The 20,375-nt window shown below is 32.9% G+C and overlaps 2 protein-coding genes across 11 annotated transcripts; both read right to left on the bottom strand.

Moving 5' to 3' along the window:
* Positions 1-3,050: 3,050 nt before the first annotated feature.
* On the bottom strand, positions 3,051-8,446 carry LOC142611277 (putative pentatricopeptide repeat-containing protein At1g16830). Of its 10 annotated transcripts, none has more exons than XM_075783359.1 (6): positions 6,344-8,446; positions 6,167-6,259; positions 5,572-5,668; positions 5,372-5,462; positions 4,025-4,713; positions 3,051-3,393 (listed from the first exon to the last, which is right to left on the bottom strand). In XM_075783359.1, exon 1 carries the CDS (start codon positions 8,364-8,366, stop codon positions 6,357-6,359), a length of 2,010 nt encoding a protein of 669 aa, XP_075639474.1. In that variant the 5' UTR covers positions 8,367-8,446; the 3' UTR covers positions 3,051-3,393; positions 4,025-4,713; positions 5,372-5,462; positions 5,572-5,668; positions 6,167-6,259; positions 6,344-6,356. The 10 variants fall into 10 exon arrangements, with proteins under 10 accessions (XP_075639474.1, XP_075639476.1, XP_075639472.1 ...); XM_075783361.1 differs by having other exon boundaries at positions 4,025-4,093; positions 4,634-4,713; positions 6,167-8,446; XM_075783357.1 differs by having other exon boundaries at positions 4,025-4,093; positions 4,341-4,713; positions 6,167-8,446.
* Positions 8,447-10,598: 2,152 nt separating this feature from the next.
* On the bottom strand, positions 10,599-16,699 carry LOC142610816 (nudix hydrolase 16, mitochondrial-like). The gene is made up of 4 exons (XM_075782758.1): positions 16,395-16,699; positions 16,158-16,266; positions 13,929-14,012; positions 10,599-11,188 (listed from the first exon to the last, which is right to left on the bottom strand). Exons 1-4 carry the CDS (start codon positions 16,463-16,465, stop codon positions 10,889-10,891), a joined length of 564 nt encoding a protein of 187 aa, XP_075638873.1. The 5' UTR covers positions 16,466-16,699; the 3' UTR covers positions 10,599-10,888.
* Positions 16,700-20,375: the final 3,676 nt, after the last annotated feature.

The raw sequence follows: 20,375 nt of genomic DNA on the forward strand, positions 1-20,375 counted from the left end.
CATTGGAACTGTATGAACAGTTCACCTATAACTCTTTGAGTATTCCAATAACCCAAAAATAAATGCAGACCAGTGAGGAACCAAGATACTGAAAGTCCAAAGACAGGTCATGCCCTACTTCCTCACAAAAGAGAGAGAGAACGTACTAGATCACCAGCTGAATTAAACAGTGACCAAGTCATATAAAGTTTGGATAACTGCAATACATGAAACATGAAAGGAAAGTATGCAGCTTTCGTAGGTGATTAGACAACCTGATGGCATGAGATAAGTTAATTTTGTATGACTGATTTACACCTCCCTCCCCCTCCCCCTCTCCAACAAAAAGAAGACTACGCAGCATACATAGTTGCAGCACAATGAGTACTATGGTATAAATTTAGTACCATGCAGTTGGTTCATAATAGATTTAGGTTACTTTGCTTCTCTGCTAGAAAAACAACACATGCTTGGAAGAAAAACTAATAAATGGAACTCCATCATATGGATTCCCTTCTGATATACTTTCTGGAAGTACTCTGCATTTGAACTTGCTTCCAAAACTCATTCTATTGACTACTGTTAGAAGAACATGAGGCTAAGGGACTTTTGCACAAACATGACAGCTCTTTTTTACTTCTGTCTATGGGTAATGTGAGATACTTTACAGGTAGCAGAATGTTCATATAGATAACTATATTCAGACTCAAAGAATGTGAGATACTTTAGGCTGACTTTGACATACTACTACAGACCACACTCAAAGATTTATAAGGCTAGAAAATGGACACATGATTGCCTACATTACTAAGATGAAACTAAGAAGGTTGATACAATACAAGTGTGATGCCCCTTTTGCCACACATTTATAGACAAATTAATTTATATATAAAAGCATAGACATGGGAGAGTTCATGATTTATATATATAAAAAAAAAAAAAAGTTTCCTTGAGAAGGCTACAAATATGCAATGAAGCTTCAAACTAAGCTTTAATATCTCAAAATAGATATGTTTCTTTACTCTAATTTAGGTTACTTTTTCTTTGTAATATATGTACAACATTCTTCAAAACCGTTTTACGTAAAATATTACAAAATTATCCGTGTATTGCATGAGCAACTTACTAGTTTACATAATTGGAGAACTCAGATGAGTCAGATTTATATAGTTATTTCACTATCCTTCTGCAATAATGCAATCTACAAATAGGAGCGTCATTGAGAAGGTACAAATATGAGTAAAAACTAAAACACAAGTAATAATCAACAAGCCGGACAAAAAATCTTAAGGATAAAGAAGAGACCCTGAAATATTTGACCTAGGGCATTGGAAGACCAACAAATAATACCTTCATTTGTTTTTTACCTATTTTATGAGACAGATTGAATCTGCTTTTGCCAATTCCTAGTCTTCAGACAGGTTGTCTCATCATCCGGGACATATAGGTCAAATTAGACGTAGACATGGCCCTTGGAAATCAATTGTGTAAATTAATTATAAGTCACCCACAATCATTCATTCACTTCGAACCTGATTCTAAGTTTCTAACTAAAGTAAGGCGTAAGCACACAACCACAAAATACACGACCACCTTACTTGAAAATATGAAAACAATCTCCTCCATGATTTGGTAACGATAAATCTGCTCTAACTTATACACCATTCTACCGGTTCCTCAAAATAAAGAAAAAAAAAAAAACACTTACATCACCATCAAATTCAATTAGTAAACACAGTATTAAATGGTTAAACAACTCAAGCTTTGAATGTCCCTGTTTTCCAGTGGCAAATAAGTAATTCATGATGTCCACCTCTTAATTCTAATAAACCAGGCAAAACTCCAAAATAAAAACAACAATGAACAGATTGGAAACTAGAGACGTCCATATGTAAGATGCTTTCATATCATAAAAACAGTAACTTTGTTTCAAAATCAAAGAAGACTAAATTAAAATGAACAAAAAAAAAAAAAATACAAGTTACTGTACTATTCTATCAAATAATGATTGGACTTAAAGTTGGCAGGAGTTCTGTCCTAGGGGTGTTTGTAAAAAAAAAAAAAAAGGACAATCAGAGAAGTCAGCAGCATACATTCCCATCCGCGAACCAAGCAGAAGATCTACACGAGACAGTGGCTGCTGACTAATATCAGAAAGACCAGAGATTGTGTCATCAATAAGATGGAGTCCATCATCAAATCCAGACCCATCCTCTTGGTTCCTTCTTGTGAATCCAAGAATTGGAATTGTGAATGATCATCAAGGGGAGCTAATCTTGGATTTTCATCAAACGGGTATTGATCATCAAAGGCAGCAAGCAAAGTCTTGGATTTTCATCAAATGGGACTTGATCATCAAGGCAGAAAACCTTGGATTTTCATGAAATAATTTTCCAATATGTATAAGAGTAACTAATAATTTTTCGATTTGTACTCATTCTGTGCAGATTAGATTTGAATACTTGACTTCGGCTATGCAAAATGTTTTAACCCAATTTTTTGGGTTATGTAAACTTGGCTTCCAAGTTGGCAATAAGAGATGAATGAGAGAGAGTCAAGAGACACCTGGGCTATGTTGTCTAGTGGTGTGGCACTGATGTTGATACAATGATGATGTTGCCTATGGTTGATGTGGCAAAACGTCGTTGAGACACATGGCTAGATCAAATTTGCTGCACTAGGATTAGCTGGAAGTGTAGTGAAGGGGAGATTGTCAGATTCATGGAATCAATTTCAAGAATGATGAATATCTGTGAGATTGAGCAATGAGGAAAGGAGTGTATTCAAGATTGCTGCGGTGGAGAAAGAGAGACTATTCTATGCTCACTGTTTGGAGGAATATTGACTTGCTCAATATCCCCATTAGTATCTTGCACAATTCTCAAACCAAACATTTGGAGTTGAACACAACAGAGACTGCCTAGAATTTGCTTACCCCTTCTCAGAAAAACAACATAGCCATTACGCGACATTGTCCATGTTTTGTCAATTAGCATGCCGACTTCCATCCTAACAATTCAACATCTTTCAATTTCCCTTATCCTCCCCCCAAAAAATAAATAAAACAAAATAAAATAAATGAACAAAGTTTATTGAACAAAGACGACAAACAATATCATTCTCAGAAAAAGAAACAATATCATTCTCAGAAAAAGAAAAGAAAAAAAGAAGCTATTCCAGATGCTATTCACTTTGCCACAAACACACCAGTAATGCATCAACATGGTTACCATCCTTCGAACTCAACTCTTCCTTCAATCTTCAAGTATTAGAAGCCAGCCATTCAAGTCCTAAAGTATAGAAACTAGCCATTCAAATCTTCAAGTTTTCATCAGAGTCTTCATTAGCCACCATTAGAACCTCTTTTCACAGACCATTTTCCCTTAGTTCAATTCACATTCAAGTCTTCAAATACTGAAACCAAGTTGAAATTATATAAAGTTACCAATTGAGCTCCTTACTTACTAATGTTAATCATCACTTTGACAAATATTCATTACTGGAATCCAAAAAAGTTAAAAAGCTACAAATTTAAAGAAAGCTATCAAAAAATTCTCAAATAAAAAAGAGGTTCAACCAAATCACAAGCCCTACAAGAACCAGAAAATCTTTCATTTCCAATTGAAATTATATACTCCATTGAAGTCAAAATTACCAAAAAATCTCCAAGAACACTTAAAGATTTAGCACTTAGTTGAAACCCAATAAAACTTTCTTTTATAGAGCGACAAAATTGAACTCCAGAATACAAACAAGAATAGAAACCAAACAAAGCAAGAAACTAAAAGTTATCTGCACCTTATCATTATTCATGAATTAAACAAGAGCAGCACAAAGAATAAAAGCTCGTTAACGTATTTCCAATGCCATCAATCAGAGACAATTTGAGAGCAAATGAAATGAGGATAAAGATCCATTTCTTCACATTGCCAAACGTTCAAAATAAACAATTAATGCAGCAGGAAAAAGAAGGGGTAATAGGATAAAACTCATCAAAATATTGAAAGTTATCAAGAATGTTAATTAGAGGATAAAGAAGCTGTACCATTTCCACGTAGCTGTACATGGTGATGATGAACTTTCTGTTTGCAGCTGTAGTACTTGGTGAGCAAGTCTGCAAATAAAAGCAAATAACAGATTCATAATGACATAATTTCAGAACAAAAGCCATAACTGACATTGAGAGGGAGAGAGAGAGAGAGAAATTTTCCATGGGCTTTCTTGAAATGTTTGAGAAGAGTCCAGATGCTTGTCAAATTGAAATATAGAGTAGAAGAGGTTTTGGAGATAGATTGAAATATGAAAATGTTCTACAAACCCAGAAAATTTAGCCCACAAAAATCAAATTTTCTAAAATTAACCTGAGATTATACTACAGGAATGGTGAATTGAAGCACCCCATCAACCCATCTGGGTATCAGAGTGAGAAAGATCGGGTATCAGATGCAAAGAGTGAGAAAATAGTGGAAGCAGTGGTAGAGAACATCAGGCATTAGCAACACATGACACCAACGGCGGTGCAGCACTGCACTCTCTGCTCAGAAACTTGAAGAAGAAGCTGACTGGGGGATTACATTGGAAATTTTGCATTTTTCAGTGAGATTCCTACAGGTTGGGAATAAGAAAACCACCAGAGATGGTAATTTAAGATTACCGCATGAAATTCCTAGGAATATTCTCCAATTCCCTGAACCAAAAGGCCCCTAAGAAACATTATATTACATCATCCACTTCCTGCAAGAAGAAAGAAATAAGAACTGTTAAATGACAACAATATAAATATAATAGAATTGATAACAAGTAAATCATATAAAATTAAATCGCTTATACGTTGTACTTAAGTTTTTCCAAAAATATATACAATTGCACAACTTTCGACTAGATTTTTTTTTTATCCATCCTGTTTTTACCTACAAGGCTACAACTTTCCTAAAGCACATTCTTGCACCTATCTCAGGCCAATCAGACTTGTTATACGACAAGTACCCCAGTCAAAAACATAAGCTTTATATAAAATAAAAAAATAAAACCCAAGTGCCCAACTCTTGCACAATTCTCATACTGTCTTAAAATGCTGCCTTTAATTGTCGTTTAGCAACAATATTTCATTGCATGACTCGTTACTATAAGGGTCTAATTTGAATAAACAAAGTTCAGCGTCTAGACGATGAAACAAAGGGATTTTCATGATGGAAACTTGATTAACAGGAGCACCAAAAAGGGTTTGCAGACTACATTCACAAATTAACAACACTGTTAGCCTTTTAAGTACTTATAATCCAAAATGATGCCATGCAAGCTTCACTTCTTCTCACATTAAAAAGCGATAGGAAACAAATGGTTTTCTCCTTTTTTTTTCCCCTTAAATAAAAAACATCCAGACCTTCCTCACCTGAGAACCATCCTTCAATTATTTAACTCAAACTAGGTAGAACTTAAGGAGCCTCTTCCAACATTATAACTGAAGCACTAGAACACAAAACCTTCAAATAGAAGAAAATGAATGTATCATAAAAACCACAGGAATTGACGAAATTTAACCTTTTCCTATAATTTGGAAAATATTAAGAAAAAATATACTGATGCAAATACCTTTGGTGAGGTACTTCTACCATCTCCATTAACCTAGTGTTTAAAAGATATATCCTGGCGAAAGCTTAACCCTCCTTACAGTCTTATCCTTCAATAGCTGCAAATCCATTTGCGACAAGATAAATGCAATGAAAAAGATAAATCAATACAATTACAATTGCTAACCATAAATATAATATTTATAAGAGCATGCTTTACATTTTAAAACTCATGCATCTCAGCTTGTAGCACATATTTTCATAAAATTTCTAAGCAACCCAAAAAAAAAAAAAACTTGCAAGGAACAAAGACTAATTCAATAAAGTTGATAACCAAAATTATAGTACTAAATTAGAGGTTTTAGGGTTGAGAAATAGTCTTCCATTAGAGAGAACAAATACAGTAGCTAGTTTTATACAATTTATATCTCAACCGATGCAGTTTAAGCTTTCATAGTTTGGTATTAACTAAGTTAAATAAGCAAAGTGATCAATGTTTAAAATATAAACCATCAGAAAATCCTGAACTGACAACACATCATAAGAAAAAACCCAGAAGACCAAATAATTAAATACGATTGAGTAGGCAGAATAGAAACTATAGATAACAATATTACCTTCAAGATACCTGCCAAGAGCTTTGTAGCTCAGTGGCATAGCCTGCTCTCCATTATTCCAGTGTTTGAATCCCCCCTCCTCTACTCTTGTAACTATTGAATTATAAAAAAACAACCTTCACGATGCCTGACAAAAATACAGATGAATCTCTGATCTATGGAGAAAAGAACCTGTACCATCAAATGAATCTCAACCCACTGAAGCAGCCACATCAGAAAGGTCCTCAGAGCCAGATGTGCCCACAAACAGATCATTTTCCAAATATCCTTTTAACAATAAGCTCCCAACATCTACTTTCAGAACTTGGACATGTTCATCAGATAAAGGCACACAGATTGCATTAGCTGGTATCAACCTGAGATCTCTCATCTCAATTAAGAGATTAACAGCTGAATTAGAATTGTGGGGTCTACAAAGGAACTCACATAACCTAAAGTAATTATTACAACTGAGTTCTATCCTTGCATCAATCATCTCTTGAAGCAACTCTATCACCATTTTAAGATCTCTTTCTCTACAAAAAATATAGAGCATTACATTATATGTATGTGCATTGGGAGTTATATTGACCTCCTTCATATGGTTATACAGGGTGCAAGCCTCTCCAAATCTACCACTCTTAAGAAGTCCACGGATAGCAACTGTGTATGATACAGCATCAAGTGGATGCTTCTCTACAACTGCTTTCCTAAATAATCTAATGGCTTTATAAAATTTACCAGCCTTTATAAGCTCATCTGTAATTACAGTGTGGATGTAAGCATCCTGACCAGGATAATTCATGATGATCCCATAGTACACATTAACTGCTTCATCAACTCTTCTCGCTCCACATAGTCCACTAAGTAATCCAACAAAACTATACTTATCTGGCGTTAAACCTCTATCAAGCATATCACTATATAACTCCACAGCAAGACTTGGAAACCCCGCGTTACAAAAATAAATTAGCAGTGCATTACAAACCACCAAGTCTGCTTCTATGACCAGTCCATGGACTAATTTGGGTAAGAGAGAAAACCTCTTAGACAAACATATGGTAGACAACAAAGAACAAAATGTATAAGAATCAGGTGCCATTTTTTGAGTTTCTAAATTTACAAAAACATCAACCGCATCATCATACCTTCCAACCTTGGAGAAACAGTCTATTAATACATTACAAAGAACCAAGTCAGGGGCATAACCTTTGGATTTCATGATATTTAAAACATGGAATGCATCACCAATCATTTTTGATTCCATAAGCCCCTTTATTAAAGTAGTATATGTTACAACATTTGGAGAACAACCAGTCTTACCCATCTTCTCCAACAGACTACACGCAATATCAATTCTACGCAGCCGGCAAAACCCATCAACGAGTATACTCCATGCATTCACAGATAATGGAATGCCCAAAATAATCATTCGACCCAACACTTGATATGCCTCCACTAACATACCCAACTTGCAAAAATAATTCAAAATCATCTCAAATGTCTCAACATTCGGGTAATACCCCATTCCCAACATCATTGTAAAAATCTTCCGAACACAAACCAAATCATTCAACTTACGAAAATTACACAATGCAATATTAAATGTCAAAAAATTAGGCAACTGGGTCTCCTTAAAAACCTTAATGGCTACATCAACACGCCCAATCTTGAACAATACATCCATAATTACATTACGCGCAAACGTGTTAGGCTCAAAACCAAAGCAACCCATTTCCTCAAAAGCCTCAAAAACCATGTCATACATTCCTCCACGCCAATAAATCCTCAACAAAAGCAAAAAAGTTTGTGCCTTTGGAACACACCCAATACTCTCTAACCCCCAAACAACCCCTCCAACCGTCTCATACCGTTGCATAAGGCGGTTAACCACACCAACCATGTGGTCAAACGCAGTGGTATTATGGAAATAATTGGGTTGCTTAGCACACCATAGAAAGAAGCTCAATGCAATCAAATCAGAAGTGCAGTTCAGTAAGGTGGAATGTACAATCTGGTGAGTGAGAGTGATAAACAGCTTGTTATTTTTCTCGGGAAAATGTCGATGATTTTCATGGAATTTTTTATGCTGGCTAGTTGGGTTAGTTACACATACCGTTGCTGGCGAGGAGAGAAAACGAAGTGGCAGAACTGGTGCAATGAAGAAGAGGCGATTTGGGGTTGACTGTAAGAAACTCCATCTATAATACCTCCATAACATTTCCAGGAAAATTTTTATTTTCCCAGAAACCAAACGAAGCGAGTAGAGAAGACGAGCATGGTGGGCGGCTAGAGCTACCTCCGGTGTGATAAGTGGCCTAACCCAAGTAACCCATTTATCTTTATATATTGAGGGGCCAATAATTAATATATGAAAAGTGCATATCTATAATTGCAAAAATGAACACTAGCGATAGAATTAATAATTTGTAAAAGTTAATAATTTGAATTAATTATAATCTGAGGTTACTACTGTGAGGATCCGAGGACTCAAGAACCCGAAGACCCGAGGAAAGGAAGACCGATATACATTAAATAAGTTGAAGCAAAGGAGTAAGGGAAATTACCTGGGGATACCCGAAGATGATGTGGCATGGGCACTGCTGACGTAAGGGTTACAAATATCCGAAGGTGGCAGGCTAATTTAGAGGGTTGCATTAAATGCCCGGCAACAACCATTCTGGCCGCATTAATTGGAGGATACCAATTCAATCCGTTGCATTAATGTGGATATGACCTGAACAGTGCTGAACGTGAAGTTAGAGCTCTGTTTCATTACCGACAAACAGGTGTCAGAGGGAAAAGCATAGTAGATTGTGAAGTGTAAGGTCACGATGAAAGGGGCAAATGATATAAATAAGAATCAGGACACTACAGAAAGGGACTTTTGTTGTTGAACCATCTCTACCAAATGTATTGTAAAAGGATCTTGAGTAAATAAAGCAGGAAATTGTTATATATATTTTTGGTCCTTACAACTACATTTTTTAATCACAAAAAAATCTAGGGGTTTAATGCAAATTATTAACTTTTATAAAAAAAAAAAATAGAAGAGCAAATTATTAACCTTCACAAAAAATTATTATTATTATTTTTATTTTTTTATTGCTAATATAGTAATAATTTTTTGGACAGAACCTGATGCAGGAAATTTGAATGGTTCTTCTAGGACTGTTTGGTTAGAGTATTCTGAGATGGAAGAAAAGAGGAAGAAATAAGAGAATTTTAAATGGCGTCCTTGTTTGATTGGGGGCTGATTTTGGTGAAGTTCGGGTATTTTATTTCTAGGACCACTATTTGTAAGTGTTTTTGTTTTCTCTTCAAATTGGAAAAAAAAGAAGAGCTTAAATGAGAATTTACCGGTGTGTCTCTCTCTTCAAATTGGAAAAAAAGAAGAGTAGTTTCATCTACTAACACTAATATTTGGGTGAAAGAGCTACCCAATGACTTGGATAATGTATTCCAATAAGATTTGATTCAGTAATAAAGATTTTCTTACCTTTCTCTCAAAAAGAAAAAAGAAAAAAAAGAATACGAGAATAAATTTATACAAATATCATTTTCTACTTTTTAATTTTTCTTTTCAATCAAGCAAAAAGTTTTTATCATTCAAATTTTCTATCCCGACCAAACATAAATGAGAAAAAACTAAATATTTTCTATCCCAACCAAACGAAATTAGGCATTTTAGGCATTTTGGTTATTTACCCAATTTTCTAACAATTGGACAGGGAAGCTTGTTTAAAGAAAGAGAAGCATTTATATGATTTTTCAAATGAAATCCAGACACATTTTAAAAAAATTTAGATATATATATTATGACATTTCTAAATAAAAAATACTTCTACTTTGGTATATTTTCTCATGATTAACTTATTATGTTAATTCATTAATGAAAATGTATTATTTTGATTATTATTTTTTAAATCTTTTTATTTTGTGTAACATTAGCATACACTAGCCTCATCACATGCACTTCGCGCATGCGATGAGGCTTTTTTTTTAGTGGTCCTATTTTGTAGAAAAAAAATGTATTTAATTATTTTATATATATATAATTTTTATTTTAAAAATCTAATTTATAAGTGAATAAATCAATTTAAAAATAAAGAATAGAGTGGTCATATTTTTTAGACAATATTTTAGTGGGAGTTAGAGTTGCATATCTACCGGATTATCTTTTAGTTTTGTCTTTACTTAAACATAGGACTGTAGGGGCATTTTTGAACTAAAAAATGAGGAATCCAAATAGGGGAAACTTCTTAAATAGTAGTATAGATACCCATAGTAACTATAACAATGATTGTATACTGAATAACCCAATCTTGAACATTAAATTTATGTTGATTACCTATATAACAAAGAAAGATATATTCAAAACTATTAACCAAAAAAAAAAATCAATCAATCAATAGTTTCTAAAATATGAAAAACCATCAAGGGAAATTTGAGAACACTCAATTCTAGATGCGAAAAAAATAAATATATTACAGTTTACATTTATTCATCATCACTTTTTGATGCTGATTTTGACAATGGACCTCTCTAGTAAAACTGTAAAAGTACTAGAGTCCAGCCTCAAAATTTAGAGTATCAGCAAGCAGGAAGCCAGAAATTTGAAACCATTATAACTTTAGAATGCTATACTTCGCCATTGCCTCAAAAATGGGCCTATTAACTGCCTATACCTAACTTTGAAGGAGAAAAAGCACCAAAATCAACTTCACAAAGGTGCTCTCTTTGTCAATTCTGAACTGGGGTTGAATCAGGAAAAATTAGAGGATTCTCTTCTTTTGAATTGCATAATATTTGATCAGCATGCCACTTTGAGAAACCTTCAAGTGACTCTTGCATCCATGGATACTGGCAACACTCCTTTGCTTTAGGGACTGTTAGCCAACTTCTCTGACGAGTGTTCTGTTCTGGCCAAGACTCAAGTTCCTCAGTCACAAGCAAGGCAAACATGGCAGCTTTGCACAAACCATCTGGACAAAATATATCTTGCAGGGTTTTGCTCTTAAAAATGTAGTCCCCAAGAAAATGCTGGGGAAAAAAGACAGCCTTTATTCTACATACAAATGGAACTGCTGGACAAAATATGTCATTTCCAACTAAAACACACAATTATCTTTTGTTTCCCGAAATGGCATTAAGGGATATAAAGCAATATGTTTTGCAGGAATATTAGAAACTCCCTATTTTCTTTAATAGTAGAGTGGTTAAACAAAGAAAGAAGCACTTCATTAATTTCAAAATTTCCTTTTAACAATAGCAAAAGCAAGAAAAAAGCAGCCAAGAAACCAATAAGGTCATGCTATATTTATACAAATATTGAAATCTTTTTTTTTTTTAATAAAATTTTTGTTAGGGAATAGAAAAAAAAGAAAAAAGAAAACCCTCCCTCTTAAAAGTAAATTTACTATTCTATAACAATATATGTATGTACACAAAAGTACCCACAAACATGATTGAATATCAACTAAATGCCTCCAACAACCACAATCATTCTGAAACTCCAACGTAAACTTCTTCCCATAAGCCATGTCTTCAATTTACGGCTCCATTGCCCTTGTTATGGGTGGCAAAGAAGAAAGGTAAAAATCTATTTAATGATAATCCAGGTCAATGGATTAAAAAAAAAAAGGATTTTTTTTAACAAAAATTTACAGATGGATTTGAGAGAAAAGGACACTTCAGCAAAGAAAAGGAGAAATAAGAAAGAGATTCAAAGATGGAGGAGAGAAGAAGGTGAGAGGCAATCCCAATAAAAGATTAGACTAGAGGTTTATGCAAGGACCAAATATTTAAGGTAATGGATCCACCCGTAAACAGGGATTCCACCTCACCTTCCATTGGGCAACATGAGGACTAACTGAATACACAACCAAGATATAGGGAGGGGGCTATCACAATGTAGTTGTGGCATGTGACTCCAATGTATTTCATGATCAGATATGCTTCCACAATGAATTTAAACTAACTCTTGCATTTTGGCTCCCTTATTGTGCACCCAAAGCTCACAATTGCATGCAGCACTACTAATTCTTTTCCATGTAGGCTTTGATGCCTTGAAGTATTTTTCGTTCTTTTCAATGCAAAAAAAATTCTTCCTTGATGTCCTTGCACATAAAGTGACGCTCTTGTCTTTGATTGATTGATCAGACAATAATTTCAAGCTGGTAAGCTAATATTTTTGTTGCATTTGAGAATTTGCAGGTGTATTACTGGGGAACAACTCAATGTTTCAAAGATTGTAGTGCAGTTGGTGTTTGTTAAATCTAGGAAGTCAGACTGGAATGTGACCACTGACCATAGCTTAAAACACTTGTACTTCAGGACTTACATTTTATTTGATAGATATAAGAGATTGAGAGTCTATGTGCGCACTTGTACACTTAAAATATTTTTTGAGGAATCGCACTATTAATTGTGGTGGTAAGATATTAACTTAAATCTTGGAGAGGAATCACAGTATGTAAGAAAGAGATTTAATGCGATTGACATCTAAAGGCTGCACTTTATCTATCTCCAGATTGACACATGAATACTAAAGCCACAGTCTAAGCATGGGTGTCATGCTGGGAATGGCCATTGTCATACAGGTAATGGCCCTTTTCATAAAAGAGACCTTTGATTGAATTTTACATACACCAAGCAATAGCGGGTTTCAAGAGGTTATAGAGGGACACCAGCTGATGAATAACCAATAGGCTAATGGGCCTCCAATGGACCAGAAAAATTAGGGAAAGAAGTAAGGTCAATATATCTTTTCATACACATGAATTGCTTAGAATTGCAATCGAATGTTAGCAAGATACATTGCAAATCAAAATTGTTTTTTTAGGGCACATTTGATAGACTGTAATAGATACTGTAATGTAATAGCTATTCCTGTAGTTTAGCTATTCAATAGTTTGGTTATGTTTTTATTACAATGAATATTCATTCCTTATGAATAGCTATTCTTTAAAATGAGGAATAACTATTCCTCCCTAAAAGGGTTGTAATAGTTATTCCTTAGTAGATGTAATAATTTTTAACATTAATATATTTCCAAATAAATAAACTTTCTATATCCACCTAACAATTATGAAAATAAAAAATTGTCAAAAAATAACTCATCTCTATAAAATTTAAAATATATTATTTTCTAGGAAATATAATTGTATGAATGGGATATTTCCTAAAATAGATCATAAATTTTATTCTAATGTAACAACTCCCAACCAAACTAATGAATAGGTTTAGTTATTCCATTACAACACATTTTATTCCAAGTAATAAAGATTACCATTCATGTTGTAATCCACATTCAGTGTACCAAACGCACCCTTAGTTTTCCATAAAAGGTTATGTGTGACTTTTACTAACAGGTGGTAGATGTCTTCCATGAATACATATCCCATGCCTATGTCATCTATTGAAGAAAAAGAACAGGATATTCTAACTCTTTGTACTTCCACATAATCCTTAGGGTACTGATGGGAAAGTTTCCAAAGTGCTTAATGGATATCTAGTCTAAAATTCCTACATGAATATGTTAATCTATGAAAGGAAATGGGGATTTCTTAATCGAATACATGTGTCAACTCATTCACACTCACTAACACGTGTGCACAAACAAACACAGTTCCACAGATACACACAATCAACTTAATAAATTACAAACTCTTTCAGCCTCCTAAAATAGCAACTTTCTCAAACCATTGAAAAATGATAATACGATTAAGACTTGAAAAATAGCATACATAGAGCAAAAGATAACAAAGTCATTTCTCCATACCACTAAATTGCCTCGAACTCCAGCCTCTTCTAAAGCTTCACGTTTTGCTGCCTCCTCAACCGTCTCATCATTTTCCCAGCCACCCTATGACCAAACAAATTGCAACAGCAAAAGCACAAATAGTACTTTATTATTTCTAATTCCTTTAGGGAGACAATGAAATATAAATACTAACTCAGTCTGTAACAAATCAATGATTATCACTCTGTTATCAACATTTCACTGTATGTTATGCGTGCAATTAAGACTATTATATAATAAAATTTACAATATAAATTTAAAAAAAAACTGTGGAACTTGGTGACCATTCAGACATAAAAAACTCTATGGAATTCAGTTTTGGCTCTAACAGTAAGGGAGAAAGACAGATGATTTTTGCCCAAGGATAGGCAAACAGAATTTTGTAGGAGGTGAGAAGTGCTTAGGATGTGGATGTAGGGAAAGCCAAGATGACTTGTATCTTCATTCCTTCTCTTGCTGTTGCAGTCAGGGGAAACAGAAGGTGGGGGGGTTGGCAATGTTATTTCAAGCAAAAGTGGGATAGAATATGAATAGAAGGGGGATGTTGAAATGTTAAAGACGTTATCTTTCATAGAGCTCTGAATGATTAGGAGGCAAAGGCAGTTTAAACATTGTTTGATGAGTATATCATGGTCTCTGTTGTGGAAGAAGACCTGTACTAAAAGTGAAACTTTGAAGCCTTGGCAGACAATTACAATATGAATTTTTCAACAAAACAAGATCCAGGTTCAATGGCTCTTCCAGGCTGACGGCTTATTGCACAAATTTATCATAAAAGCTTACCTTATAAGTAGAAATTGGAAATCTCTAATAAAAGTTGCAAGTGAAAGGAAGGGGAAGAAAATATAAACAATTGTTCAAGGTCTTTGGAACATCTTAATGTACCACTTTTGGTGCTTTTGTGCTTCTAGAAGTGGATACTAATTACTGGTTTCTTGCTAGATTGGTGAGATCCAATAAGTTCACTTCAAAGTCTTGGAATGTGGTCTGCTGTGTAATTTCTGATACTTTTCTAGAAGGCAAAATGTTAACATTCTCAAAATCACCTAAATACTTGTTTCAAGAGGAACTACTATTAAGGCTCACATTCTTGGGTGCTAGTATTGAAAAAGCCTGTAAAGTTTCTCATTGGGATTCTTGGGAGCCATCTGTTCAGGATGAGGCACTTTTAGGGGTAGAAGGGCTTTGCATTTTAGGCCATTTAATCTTTTTTGGTATACATCTTACCAAACTGGATTCAATTCATCATGATAAGATTTATGCTTTCAACAAGAGAGAGAGAAAGATTTCTTAAACACCATTGATTTCTATGTGTTTCACAAATTGAATGACTAGCTTAAACAGTTGCTTTTGGCAACCAAAAATTAGTTACAATTTTTTAGTGTATCCATTCCAAATTATATTCAACATTCCTTTCTAGAATTTAATGGTTTACAACAAAAGTTATACTTGCTCTAAAACTATTTGAAGCCAACCCCAGCATGATCGCCAAAGTCATGCCATAACAACATCAACAAAACCTTAGTCCCAGAATTTTGGGGTTGGCTATCTCCAAACTCATGCCATTAACAGTTAATTTACCCGTTGTCCATGCATTTGTGATGTGCACTGCAGTAGACTTTTACAAGGACTTAACCACCATACTCATCAATCAACCTAAAGAAATAAGTTGCCTAACACCTTCCCACTCTCCGATCTAGTTTCCATTTCCTGCATCTATCAACAAGTCATTTCTTATAATGAATATCATGGCACATCCTAATCTTCCCCACCAAAAAAAGAAAGCATCGACATCAAAAAAAAAGTTTCGAAACATTCCGTTTGCTGTCAAAAGGCAAACATATTACATACAGAAGTGTGTCTTAAATCCTTAGTATTTATATACATTCAAGCTAATTGAAAAGTGAAGACTTTCATGGACAACAAATACGAATAAAATCGTTATATGCAAGTATTCAATAATACACAGCTTTACAAGACAACAAAAGAAAACATAACACAATCGGAGAAGACAACAAAAGACAAGTGACAACGGCCAAAACTAATCAATCACAATAAAAAGCCTTATATTCTCTTCTTCTTCTTTTTTTCCTTTCCTAATTTAAAATTTTAATATAACAAAGATTCTGATTCTCAAACATAAAACTATATTCATAAAAAAGAAGAAGAGAGAGACCAAAATGTAAAAAAAAAAAAATATATATAAACCTTAGGGAAGAGAAGACCACGTCCACTAGTTGAATTGATCATGAGTAGCTCCACAACATCATTATCCAACGTTCCATCACTATTTTTACTAATCTTAAAAGGTATACACCTGCCATATTATATATATAATACATAACCAAATTTGCAAAAGAAAATTTTAGCAACCATATATAGCCAATATTATTTTTGAAAGACAGAAGTAAAAAACAGCAAAAACATGAAGCAATATATATATACCCAGCAACAAGCCGGCAGCCGTCCTTGTAACGTTGCAGATGGCGACCAGTACGAGCCACCAATTCTGACATTCTTCTACTTCCCGCCTGCTGGCCTTCTCTGTTCTTTCCTTCAACTTTTAAAGAAAAAATAGTAAGAAAAATTTAATATCACTACTTTTACTTTTTATATATGGCAAATTAACACCCGCCACGAAATGACAAATAAATAATACATGTGACCGACTTTAATTAATTAAACTATTGAGAAATCATAGTCTGACTGACTCCAAAATTTTGTGAGAGTTTTTGTTGCATCAAACCAGCTTATTAGCTTTCAAAAAATCCAAAAACCAAAATTTGTTTTTTTTTTTTGAAAGAAAATATGTAGGAATGGGATGGAAATAAATATGCATGCAAAGCACGGGAGGCAACTGGCCAAGAGAGACGGTGATAGGTCAATAGTGGGGTCCACGAAGCTTTAGGTTGGTTCTAGGCTTTTCTCTGTTTTTTTTTTTTTATTTTTTTATAAATTTAAATTTAAATTTTTTAGATAATAACCCATTTAAGTACTGATTCTCTATTTAAATTTAAATTTAAATTTCTTATTATTATTTTAAAAATGATAAACTGAAAATTTTTAGTAGACTTTTTTAGAAAAGAAACAAGGATCATGATTAGGTACAAATTTTTTTTCCCTGGTCATGTTTAATGCATTGCTGTATTTTACTTTTTTTTTTTTTTTTTTAATTAGATAGAAATTATACTCTAATTTAATTTAAGTATATTTATATGTTAATCAAACCAAACGTGAGCATACTTACATTACATTTTCAAGCATCCAAGTTTAGAGATATTACATTTTTAGAAATCTAAATATGAGAATATATCTTTACTGAGAATATCATTGCTCATTTTTTTATCTAACATTTTGGGATTCAGATCCTCTAGATTTCTTAGGGTACTCTATTAAATAGATTTTGTTTTAAAAATTTTAACCATTATTTAATGATTTAATAATCTAGATTTTGTCATGTTAGCATTCCGCTAATAATAATAATCTTAATTGTTTTGTTTGCAACATTATTTTATTATTTTAAAAGTATTATTAGTGGAATGCTAACATGACATAATCTAGACTCTTAAATTATAAAAGAGTGGTTATGATTTAAAGAAATTTATTGGTAGAGTACCTTAGTAAATCTAGAAGATTTGAATCCAACATTTTGCTAGAATTTATTTATTTATTTATTTGGTTAAAATATAGGATTTTAAAATATCATACATGAGCAAATAATTTTTTAAAAAAAAAAAGAGATGTTGGCAATGTTGAAAATTTATAATGAAAAAAGTCTCATACACTATTCTACCTTATTCGTTGGACATTTTGCATGCTGTGTCATTTGTTACACAATGATACAAATCCCACTTTCCAATTAGAAGACTATGACTATAGTATATGTCATGTTTGAAAATGATTATATGTCTATATATATATATATATATATATATATATATATATAGAGGTGGCTTTATTTATTCAAAATCCGCAATAATGGCCATAAATAGACTTCAACTTGGTCCAGTTTTTGCGGTTGCATATATGATACCAAATAATATATATATATATATATATATATATATATATATATATATATATATATATATATATAAATAAAGAGAGGTGCTATGTCCACAACATTTTTACAACATTTTCACAACAAATTATAGGTGGTTAGTTGTTATTGGTTTAAATTTGAATCTAACACTAAGATTACTTTTTTGCCCCAACAATAATAACCAGTAACAACCTGCCACTTAGGATTTGTTGTAAAAATGTTGTAAAAATGTTGTGGACATATCATTTCTCATAAATAAAAGGAGAATATCATGCCTTGCACTTTCATTAGAATTTTTTTTTTTTTTGGTTGAGAAAGTTCATTAGAAATTTGTTAATAGTGCCAAAAACCTCTGTGGAATGAATTGAATTCCCTCCATTTGAAACAAAATCAAAATTTTTTTTTTAATTCTAATAAATATTATATAAATTTAAAGATGTAATTATAAGGCGAGCTTGAGTTTAAAGCCTATATGGTGAAGAAGAATTAAGTTTGGGGATAATAATAATAAAATGAAAAATTATATAAAAAGACCCAAAGTTTAAACCCTAATTCAGGTCATAGTTTTTTGTTTTAAAATATATTTTTTTCTATAATAAAGTCATTTTTTCTATATTAAAGTCCATGGGCGGCTCTAGGTACAGCCTAGGGGGTTCAAATGAACCTCCTGAGCTGGGCCAAAAAATAATTTTATATATTTTTTATTTGAACCCCCCTAAAATAAAATTTTGAACACCTTGGATTTAATTTTTTTAAACCCAGCTGAAATAAACTTGAATATGATCATCTTGACAATATCTTGGTCTTCTTAACACAAAAAAAACTCATACCAAATCAATTTGATCTAAAATATTGGGGGGGAGGGAGTGAAAATAGTAATCCTAACAACAAAAGTATAAATTTGTTCATCTTAAATCTTAAAAAAAAAAAAAACCAATTTAGATCTTAACAAATTTGAAATAAACTAATACATAAAATTTTATTGTATTTAGATCTCGCTTGGAGTTCATTTTATAGCAAGAATTAATATGTTTATTGTATTTTAAAACAATAGATGATTTCCAAGATTTAATCTTAGCAACAATAATTAGTATCTTCATTGTATTAATAAACAATATGCAATGAACTTATATCCTAAAAATATATCCTAGAGCCGCCTAAACAATATGCAATAAACAATATGCATCTTCTTACTAACCCCCTAAAAATATATCCTACAGCTGCCACTGTTAAAGTCTCATACTTATTAAACAATTTCAGTTTGAATCTAATATCCATTTCCTCGTTGTTCTATGCAATAACTAAGTAGAGAAAATGGCGAAACTTTTGATAAAACTTAAGCAATTAGTTTTGATTTTCTAGCCATCACTTCCTTATACTAAACAAAACTTTCACTCTCTAAGAGGAGTTTTCTCTCTCTGCGCTCTTTATTCAATAGCTACTAAATTTATTTATGAACAAGCTCTGAGTAAAACACAGAAGTTAATCAATAATTTCCCACTTTTCTCTACTTCATTAATACCCAAATAAACAAAAATGAACAAAAACTTCAAATATGTATAAATGATTGCATAAATTCTGGATTTTAATTGACAAAATTAAAAACCTAGGATTTAATTCGAAAAGGTTCCGTATGAGCAACAACAAACCAGTGTCTACTCCAGTGAAATTGAATGAAAAACTACACTCAAATGATGTTGCAGAGAAATATTACATAAATTCAGAACATTTTTATGTAATTTTTCCTAATAATAATGGTAATAAGTTGCCTACTTTGTCTTGAAAGTGGAATGCAAAGTTGTTCCACCATGTTCCAACACTCACCTTGGTTGAATCTTCGTTCATGTTCATTGATTTGGAAAACACCAAAATCTTGATTTCTAGAGGCCTTTTTGACACACTAGCAATTCCACTCACATTTAGTGCTTTATTATTTTTAATATTTTGGATGAGTTGTTTGGGGCTCTCTTGAACTAGGGTAATGCCTTTGGCTTAAGGCTAAACTGAAAGGCCAACTCTGAAGTGTACTTTTACCAGGGAATGATGAATGCCACTTCTATTCTAACCAGAAAACATTCTTAGATTTATTGCCCCTTAACATGTCATTCTCTGATTCGTCAAAATTAAAGAGCTTTACTTTATAAGAGGATTTGGTTGCAGGGTAGGACATGATATACGATATGAATTGAGAATGAAGACAAAAGGGTATCTGAAATGCCATCTATAATTAGATGCTACAAACTCTATGAGGAATGGCTTTATTGCTTAAAATAACCTAGCGTACAGATTTAGAATTGCTTTTCAGTTAAAAAGGTCCATGCTCTCTTACAACACTAGGTCAAAAGACTCAAAACACTAGCTTTTAGTAAATTAGATACACACCA

Source organism: Castanea sativa, chromosome 9, assembly GCF_040712315.1.
Source record: "Castanea sativa cultivar Marrone di Chiusa Pesio chromosome 9, ASM4071231v1".
NCBI classification, from domain to species: domain Eukaryota; kingdom Viridiplantae; phylum Streptophyta; class Magnoliopsida; order Fagales; family Fagaceae; genus Castanea; species Castanea sativa.